The sequence below is a fragment of the Mustela putorius genome, unplaced genomic scaffold, assembly GCF_011764305.1.
Source record: "Mustela putorius furo isolate JIRA1106 unplaced genomic scaffold, ASM1176430v1.1 tig00003871_pilon_pilon_pilon, whole genome shotgun sequence".
Classification (NCBI taxonomy): domain Eukaryota; kingdom Metazoa; phylum Chordata; class Mammalia; order Carnivora; family Mustelidae; genus Mustela; species Mustela putorius.
The window spans coordinates 7684012-7694298 of NW_025422023.1; the positions used below are offsets into that span (position 1 = coordinate 7684012).

The 10287-nt window shown below is 39.6% G+C and overlaps 1 protein-coding gene across 1 annotated transcript in view; it reads left to right on the forward strand.

The window, feature by feature from the left end:
* The window catches only part of DAPP1 (dual adaptor of phosphotyrosine and 3-phosphoinositides 1), a 49356-nt gene extending 39731 nt beyond the window's left edge, over positions 1 to 9625 (forward strand). Inside the window, exons 5-9 of the mRNA XM_013054055.2 lie at positions 1582 to 1629; positions 2886 to 2948; positions 4355 to 4440; positions 6814 to 6901; positions 7851 to 9625. Coding sequence (XP_012909509.1) covers positions 1582 to 1629; positions 2886 to 2948; positions 4355 to 4440; positions 6814 to 6901; positions 7851 to 7919 — 354 coding nt within the window. The 3' untranslated portion in view covers positions 7920 to 9625. The remainder of the gene's footprint in view (positions 1 to 1581; positions 1630 to 2885; positions 2949 to 4354; positions 4441 to 6813; positions 6902 to 7850) is intronic.
* Positions 9626 to 10287: the final 662 nt, after the last annotated feature.

Below are 10287 nucleotides of genomic sequence, written 5' to 3' on the forward strand. Positions count from 1 at the left end.
AAATAAAAAAACCTTTAAAAAAATAAAAATGGGTCTGGAACAAAGGGCTATTAGTGCCTTGCTTATAAGACACACAGAGGCATGAAAGCTCTGGAGAATTATTTCCCAGCAATGGGCAGGGGCCACGGAGGCTAAATATGCTGGATTGACTTTTGTTTTAAGTGTCCAGGAGGAAGTATAAGAGTTTAGAGCAACATAATTTAAGTCTTAAAATTTTTAAAAAGCTCATTGCCCCCGCTAAGTGGAAAATGGAATGTGGCTGAAGTTGGAGGAAAAACACTGGTGAGGGGGCTGTTGGAGCAGTCCAGTGAGAGATGGTGGTAGTTGAAACTACACAGGCAGTGGGGTAAGAACTGGTGAACTTCAGGGTGTGCTGTGAGGTAGAAGAGACCAGACTTAAAACAGATCGAATGTGAGATGTGCAAGAGAGTCTCACAGTGGTCTTCCTGCTGTTTACCAAGATGGTGGAGGTGGGTTTGGGGGATGGGAACGAGCAGTTCTGTTTTGGACGCAGGAAACGTGAAATACCAATTGGTTGTGTTGGTGGAGATTGAGATGATCTGATTTGCAAACCTGACATAGAATAGGTCCCAATCTAAATTGTCAGTTTCCTTAGCTTCCCTGTTGTGAGATTTCTATTCCTTTTACTTCTGCAAATTTTTTCTCTTTGTTCTGTTATTCTACCGGTGTAAGATACAGTGTAACACCATACTAGAACAAAATGTCCTTCAGTTTCTTTGGGAATTTATGAAGTTCTAAATTTCTTTATTTTAGGGTCCTTATTTTATGCATATTTCTATTTGCATGGCTATCTACCATTCCTTATATTTTATAGGGGCTAGCTACATGTGTGATGTTACTACCCTTGAATTAATGCTGTGTGAGTTAAGAAATGACTCATTGTCACTTCAGATCCCCTTTGGATAAATCAAGTGTAAATAAATCTGCATTCCTGGAAGTCTTTTCCACAGAATAGAGGTCTCAAGAGATGGTCTCTGAAAAAAAGGTGGGGGGAGGGCTGTAATGGGGGAGGTTCATGTGATAAAATAAATATTGGATATGCTATTTCTCATGTCCCCCCTTAAAGTTCACAAGGCATACTGGCAGAATACATTCTCTGCGAAGTAAAGAAGTCCCTCTACTTCATCCAAAGTTTTCCAAATGCATTGACCCAATGTCAATGTGTGTGTGTGACCCAATGTCAAAGTGTGCACACACTTGGGCACGCATTTGTGCATAATACCTCTGCAACAGTTTAAGCAGCTGGGTTTTACATGACACACTCTGCCCAACGCTTTTAGAAGTGATGGGATGTGGCTTATTGTTTGCAAATTGCTAACTCAAGTTAGAAGAGTCTTTGAGTTTTTGCCTCTTGCTACAGAGCTCCCCACCAACGACCCAGTCTGAAAACAAGTCTCTCACAACACAGGGAGGATTTTCAAGTGTCTCAGTGAAGAATGTAGGGCGATTATTTAAAGATCAAAGGCAAACCGGTGTTTCATTTTAAAATGGGACAGGAATAGAACGACAAATCATGTGGCGATAGTTCTGGGCTTCACTTGGTGCTTCTTTCTTTTTCAGCTGGGCACCAAAGAAGGTTACCTCACCAAACAGGGGGGCCTGGTCAAGGTAAGGAAACATGTCTCTGCTAGCCCCGGCCACACAGAGAGACAGCTCCTGTAGACTCAATTCTTGCTTTGACATTTTTTAAAAGCACAATTGCCTATTTTGAGCTGCTGCACTATTTTTCTGTTTCAAAAGCCGGTCTTTATGACTAGTATTAGTCAAAATTCTGGAAAATCACTTGACTTTTCTTTGGCAAAGTCAAATGTGTGAGAGTAGTCTACCATTAAGACCTCCCAAAACGTACAGTCCTTTAAATGGAACAAGCCAGGATGAAAAGTAGCAAGTAAACTCTAGAATATTTCTTTTCTTTTCTTTTCTTTTTTAAAATAAGAAGTCAAAATTGCATAAAATGTTAACCTAAAAGTAGGCCAAACGTCACTGGCATTAATGTAATTCTATTATAGAATCCTAAAGAAAACACAAAACTTTACTAGGTCTGGGGTATCCAACTGTCCCTCCATTGATGTAATTGTATTTTTTAAGTTATGATGCCCACTTTAATATTCAAGAAGGCCTTCATGGAATATGTCTACTTTTCCCTATTTTAAGAGTCAGGGCACTTAACCTCTCTCCTGGATACTGGCCCGCTTGCATTCAACCTAAATATTTGGTTATTTGTGTCCCTACTAGACTGATGCGCCCCAAGGATAGGAAGTATTTATATTCGTGGCATATTTATTTTTAAGTTCTCTGTTACTTCTTTTAACTGGATACATTGCCGCTCAAGATAGTGGGAGGGTTCTATTAGTACATAAGAGAGGGCAGATGGGGAACAACAGTTCCCACCACCAATATCGTGGAACTCTTAGGCAAGTCTTAGAAAATCCTGTGGTTTGAGGTTCCCGAACTTCAGTTTGTATATTTGTGAAACAAGACTATTTGGCATTGCATAAAGATTGGCTAGATAGTACCTAGCCCATAGTAGGTGCCCACAAAATGGTATCTGTTCTTATTATAGAGATAATATATAAGACAGTTATCTAGTGGTTTGTTATAATTCATCTTGCATATTTATGATAGGCTATTTCTTCTTATTTATTTAAATATGTCAATATCTCTGCCTTCATTCTGAACTTCATGCATGGACTCATTTTAGTTTTTGTAGCTATTTTGAAACTTCCCTTCAGAAATGACTTACCACACAATATTTTATTGTATCTAATCTTTTTAGATACTTTTCAAGTGAAAGGAAATCGTCCTGTTTAATATTGTCTTCCTCAATTCAAAACCTACATGTTTTAATTATTTTTTCCCCTCAGACCTGGAAAACAAGGTGGTTCACATTGCACAGGAATGAACTGAAATACTTCAAAGATCAGATGGTGAGAAATATGATAACACATTTTCCCTTTAAAAATCAGCTCTTGGGGAGCCTGGGTGGCTCAGTGGGTTAAAGCCTCTGCTTTCAGCTCAGGTCATCATCTCAGGGTCCTGGGATCGAGCCCCGCATCGGGCTCTCTGCTCAGTGGAGAGCCTGCTTCCTCCTCTCTCTCTGTCTGCCTCTCTGCCTACTTGTGATCTCTGTCTGTCAAATAAATAAGTAAAATCTTTAAAAGAAAATCAGCTCTAATTAATAAACACAATAACAACAACAACAACAACAAAAATCAGCTTTCTAGATGCAAGGAACATCTGCCTTTGAAATCTCTGAAATTTTCCTTATGAGCTCCTGAAACACCAATAAATGACTGGAAATGTGAATTCTTGATTCCTGATGGGGCGGAGTTTTTTTCTTTTTAACTAAGCTTTCTACCCAACCTAGGGCTCGAACTCATGCCCCAAGATCAAGAGCAGCATGTTTTACCAGTCAGCCAGGAACCTCGAGCAGAGTGCTTTTGCAAGGATGAGATGTGTGTCCCAGAAACTGGCTAAACTAGCTCCCCAGGGTACATCATCCCCTTGTTTAGGGCAATGGAGTTATTCTCTTGTCATGATGTATGAGCTCTCTCTGCTGCAGTTTCTCCTTTTACTAAAAATAAGTCCCCAGGAGGCCTGGGTGGCTCAGTCGGTTAAGTGTCTGCCTTTGGCTCAGGTCATCACCCCAGTGTCCTGGTTTGGAACCCCACATTGGGTTCCCTGCTTGGTGGGGAGCCTGCTTCTCCCTCTCCCTTTGCTGCTCCCCCTGCTTGTGATTTCTCTTTTTCTGTGATAAATAAATAAATAAAATATTTAAAAAAATTTTTAAAAAAGTCCATTTCTGGGATGCTTGGGTGGGTCAGTCGGTTAAGCATACCACTGTTGATCTCAGCTCAGGTCTTAATTTTAGGGTGGTGGGTTCAAGCCCTGCACTGGGCTCCACGCTGGTAATGGAGCCAACTCAAAACAAAAACCAAAAAACCCATGTCCATTTCACATGCCCATTTCATTAAGCCAATTTGAAATTATTTTGTTTCTTCTCACTTTCCCTATACCAAATTTCTGAGAAAGCAGAAGTTTAAAAACATGAAAGAAAATATGACTCCCTTCCATGTTTAAAATACCTCCACTAAATTTAAATTGATAAAGACAATCTTTCCAACATCCAGTCTCATCAATAACCAAGCCCCAAACCGGGGCTTATAACTAACCTGAGTAAGCATCTCTATGATCAGTCCCCTTAGTGAAAGTAAAATTGACAGGTGCATACAGTGGAAGACTTTTAGGGGACTAAGGGATGAACAAATTTTTGTGGGTTTTTTTTTTTGTGTGTGTGTGATGACATAGGTTGCTTTTTTTTTTTTTTTTTAAGTCACCAGAACCAATTCGGATCCTAGACTTGACAGAATGTTCGGCTGTGCAATTTGATTATTCACAGGAAAGAGTAAACTGTTTTTGGTAAGTTGTTTTGTAAAGAAAATGATTTTAAAAGTCTTCTTGCCAATTATTTTAGCTGGGGAATTAAAGAAAAACCTGTATATCTTAATGTAAATGAGTGTCTTGATTTGAGGGGCATGGATTTAACTAGCACTCAGGGCATGTATATCAGCAGTGCTTCCAACTGACTATGACATAATATCTCATTTAAAGTGACTTGGACTGGGAGGTGCCAGGGGGGCTCAGTTGGTTAAGGGTCTGCCTTCAGCTCAGGTCATGATCTCAGGGACCTGGGATGAAGCCCCACATCAGGCTCCCTGCTCAGAGGGGAATCTGCTTCTCCTTCTCTCTGCCCTTCCCCCTCCCCCTGCTCATGCTTTCTCTCAAATAAAGAAACAAAATCCTTAAAAATAAATAAAGTGACTTAAACAGGCAGGCCCAGTGGCTATAGCTGTTTATGTTGTATGCCACATAAGTATATACATAATTGGATTCCATTCATGTTTTATTCCTTTTAAGTTTTTTACTCAATTTTAATTTCAACTTTGACTCCAACAGTGGGTGATTTATATTATTATGACAATTTCTGGCAGATGGCAGAAAGTGTTTTTGTTTAACCTCATTAGTAGATCATGACAATTTTCTAACTAGGAGAAGTAGTGTCTTGCAAAAGGAGTGTCTTATTTCCCACAAAGTTTTATTTTAATGTTTTTCAAATGTACAAATGCTGAAAGACTTACATAGCCATATCCCTTTCAGCTACACATGCATCATTAATATTTTGTTGTACCTGCTTTATCTTTGATTCACTTTTTTCCTAAACCAGTTGAGTGTAAGTTGGAGGTACAATGGCACTTTATCCCTATATGCCTGAGTATGCACTTCCTAAGAATAAAAATGCCACATTACATACTCCCCCAAATTAATATTAATTAATTAATTAACATTAACCTCAACCAATAACGGATATCTTTTTAAAATTCACGTAAATGTACCACACAAGCCAGTGGGGCGGGTTATTTCTTATATAACAAAATAGGAGGACACAGACATCTAGCTTGACAAGATCAGCACCAGTGTCTCTACAGTTCTCTTTGGCTTTAGCAGTTCACTTGCTATTTTATTGTCCAAGAGAACTACTCTAGTTGTAGCCCTAACATTTTCAGGTCAGTCACAAAGAAGGACGTAGGGATGGTATCAGCCATGTCTGTCCCTTTTTATCAGGAAGGCAGACATTTTCTCAGAAATTTTCTATTGGGTTTTCCCTCCCATCTCATTGGCCATGGCTAGGTCCCATGGCCATCGCTAGCAGCAGGGGAAGCTAGAAAACTAGTAAGATCATAATTGGCTCCAACTAATTATCATTTATTGCCTGGGGCTCTGTTAGCAAGAAGAAAGGGAAAATTATCTGCATTAATAGGCGATTAATAATGTCTCTCACAGGGAGTACTGAGCAATGACAATTCCAGAAAGCAGTTTTGCACAATGTGACAGGTTACCAGCATCCCAGTCCCACTGTCCCCTCACTGCCCAACAGGACCTCATGTCAAGGTTTATCTTCTACACACAGGGGCTTAGGTCTTGTCTATTCAACCCTAATTACAGACATGAACAAGATATGGTGCTTTGGTTCTAGAAGATAGAAACTCTCTTGAATTTCAGTTTGAAGCTTTTTTTTTTTCTCCCCATGAGAGGCAGGGAAAAAGGATTTGCGTCTCAGCTGTAAGGACAGGAAATATGGGCAAGATGTAAGTTAAGGCTGACCTTATTAGTCAAAAGATTTGCCTATAGAGCCAAAGAAAGTCAATGAAGAGTTACCATAGTTCTAGAATAAGCTGTTCATGCCAGTAGGAGAGTTTGTCTTCTTCCAGCAGAGAGTAACTCATTACAGAGTAGGCAAAAAGAATAGTTGATGAGATTTATTATCTTTTTTTTTTTCCTGTCCCAGATAGTCAAAACTGCTTACATACACAGAATAGCTTATTTCTCATGGAATCAAGCCAACACAAATGAGTTTCTTAAGTAAATTCTTATCTGTCTTGCTTATTCTTTGACTCATGGTACAGGTTCTGAGTCATTTAACACATCAGCTGAATAAGCACACAAGTGTATTCAGTCAAAGACGTCAGTGGCAAAAGGATCTGGGTGTGTCATGGACATGTTTTCTTTTTTGAATTCTCATTCGAAAATACAAATCTGGCCGGTGATAATAATATGAGTCTCCAGCTTCCTCAACATTTCTGCTGTTTGCTGGCAGGAATCGCTCTGTATCTACCAAGTCTTCAAGTTGCTCTTTGTTGTTTCTTTTTTTCTGTTGAATAGTCTAGTTTCTGTTCAACTAATATGTTCAACCAACCACCTGGAATATCTTAAGTTTTTCTTTTGTCTTATCAGCTTGGTGTTTCCATTCAGGACATTTTATCTCTGTGCAAAGACAGGAGTAGAAGCTGATGAGTGGATCAAGATACTACGTTGGAAACTGGTGAGTTACACAAATCCTCTGGATGCCTAGTACTCAGAAGTAACATAGTGACGATTTCAAACATATTGCTACTAAAACTGTTGGACTACCCCCAAGAGTCAATAGGATGTCTACTGGCAGGTTTATGGAATAGTCTGTTCATTCCTGAGGGACAAAGAAGGCATGCAGACGGGTGGTAAAAGAGAAAGGATAGAGATGCACTGGGATCTCAGCCCCAGAGCCTTAGCCTCAAGCCCTCAAGTACATTAGTCTTAGTGAGTCGTTAGTCCTATATATTTTTCTTTATCTGTTTTTATGTAATTAACTGACACATAGAAATTCATTGAATATTCTTTTCTAGATGCAGGCACTTTTGCTTTTGGTTATGTTTTCAGTTTGAAATCCAAATAAATATACCACTCATTTTGAGATAGTCTCAGTGTATTTGATATTGAGTGGAGTAATACTTTGGCACGTGAAACATTTGCTCAGATATGAATGAACTTTTTATTCTTTGTATGCTGTAATTATGGAAGTGACATATCATTAGAGAAAAATTAAGGCAAAAATAGATCAAATTCACATACTTGTAGACTTCTCCCTATACAAATAAATATTCAAAAACAAAAAACTAATCATTCTTTAGTGTTCTTTACCTGTGCACTCCACTGACAATGTATAATAAACAATATTCCCTATCAAAAAATTTAGACCCAAGTATTCATTTTGATTCATTGAGTAGTACTGCATTTAATGAATTACCTAAGTCTTAGGTCAATTCCTAGTTTGTATGTTTTAGCAGTGACTTTACAGTATTTATCCCGAGAAAAATAAGAAAACCATACTGAAAATTGTAACATGTTGATCTAGTTGCATAGTGTCCTTAGTAACAGCATGTCTTATTTAATGTTAAGTTCTTTATCTTAAATTGCTCAATAATCAATACGCATATGTGTTTGCTTTATTAAAGTCTCAAATAAGAAAGCAGCTCGACCAAAGGGAAGGCACAATCCGATCTCGGTCATTCATCTTTAAATAGACCTTTCCTGATCCAGGATGTCCTGACCCAGGACCAGGGCAGCATGGTCCCTGATGCTGTGATCTGCAGCAGGCTTCAGAGGAAGGCTAAGGATTCTTCTTTCGAAACAAATCAAACGCAGATGTGGGTTTAGACCTTTCAGAACCCATTGCATTCGCGAACTCATGGGTCACTGCTTGCCCTTCAAGATGTTGTCGTCTCCTTGAGAATACCAAATCATCACCGTTCTGATGGGAACTGATGACACCACCAACCCAGGCATGCTCACTCTTAGAATGCATGAGAGAAGATCAAGGGTTTGTGTTTTCCCTCACTGTGGTGCCCATGCTGGTTGACAGTAGTTGCCTGGGGTCTCACTCTTCATCTTGGTCAGCTCATCTGACATCCGGGTTGTGTTGTCCACCAGGAAGGGAACAGCTATGTCCTCTGATGTTTCTATAGAAAGTGTATGCAACTAGCAAACACCAAAGACTGGGGCGGAGGGGGGGGTTGCGTGAATTCTTTTTGCTTTTTTTTTTCTTTATACAGAAAACAAAACATTTCCAAAACTAAAATGGGAAATGTTTGCGGTTATTTATTTTCTCTTTGTTAAAGGCTCAGAAATATAGTGGGTGCTGCCTTTCCTTCTAACGATAAATCTGTGTGAACTAAATGTCCTGTAGAACCTCAGAGAGGATGAGAAAGATAAAGGGAGGTAAAACCTAAAAAACACCTCTTAATCATTTGGCGGAGTGGGGTGCGGGGGTGGGGGAACGGTATTAAAGAGTAAGAAAACATAAATGGAAGAAAGGGAATGGAATAGTAGAGAACTTGTAGTTAGTTTAATAACAATAATCAGCATGATTACTATTAGCACTATAACAATAATAGAGCACTTGGAAGCACCAGGTTGTCTCCATCCAACATTTCTGCACATAGACGGAGAGACTTCTCAGGCAGAGAAGAGGGTGCTATGCCAGCCTCTCCCCCAAGGGTGAGCGGTCCCTGTTGGCTGAAGGGAAGAAGCCCCTTAGCTCTGAGATTGCTGAGCACTCTGAGCCCTTCCTCGAGAGCAGACATCCGTGGTTGGTTGAAGGAGCAACACTAAATCCACATGAATTATACGATGATGTGTTATATCGCATTTGCAAGCTAGAATAAGGGGGTTGAAATCAGGAAATATGATACTGGCATCCAGATCTCACAGATTCTAACCCCTTCTCTTATCATTATTAATACTGCTTTTTGAGGTAGACGTTTGAAGGGAGATAAAAGTGGAGGGAGGGCCCAGAATAACGAGTATGGTGCAGAGCTCTGCTACAACACTGCTTTTGCAGTCCAAGTGCATAACTTGATTGATATGTTTCTGTTATTTAAACATCCAGAACTCTGAAGTTACATTTTTGTATATTTCCACAAGGTTTTTAATGTATCTTGTTATGTGTGTATCACATGAGATAAAGCAAATGTCAAGTTAAAATGTATTCGGTCAGGCTCGCCAAGTAAGGAGTTGCGAATGAATCCTCACGGAGATGAGCGGTTCAGGTTTTGTTTTCATAGAACCCAGAGTTTTTCTTTGTGTAGGTAATATTACTGTCCTTACTTTTTGTAAAGTATGCCATGTTTATTTATATTCTTTGGCTAAGTTTATTAAAAGAAGCATTTTGCTGTGCCTGTAACATTTTGCTAATAAAATGTATTTTTAATATCTGTAATTTAAAAAGAAATAACGACTGATTAATGTCATAAATGGCCATGAAGAGAACCCACTTCCATTAGACTGTGTGCTACAGAGAATTTGGGGTTGAAGAGCCAGTCCTGGTCCTGAAGGAGTTCTTAGTTAAATATGGAAAAAGAGAGTATATGATAATGTATCGAAGTAAATAAGACAAATTCTGCACGTGAGGCACTTGAAACTCTGTGATGGAGAGAGTACACCTCAGCAGGGCTAGAGTAACTTTTGGAGGGGTTCTGACATGAAGAGGTGAAGCTAACTTATAAAATGTACTACGTAAGTCACCGGAACTGCCTCAACCGGGAAGACCGTAAGCCAGAAGCAATACCATATTTCTGGAAGGGTCTCGGAGCTTGGTGTCACCATCAACGACTTGCAGGATGCAGGGCAGGTAATTTCCCACCACATCCTCATGCAGCCCACCCATCTGGCCTGTGCGGAAAATAGATGAATCTTGGAGAATGACAGTGGATTATCAATCAGGTGGCAACGCCAACTGCAGCTAGTTCTAGATATGATTCCGTTGCTTGAGGAGGTTAACACATCCCCTGGTCCCCGACATGCAGCTATTGATCTGGCAAATTATTATTTATTTTTTTATTGGTAAAGACTACCAGAAGCAGCTGGCTTTATCTGGCAAGGTCAGCACCCACC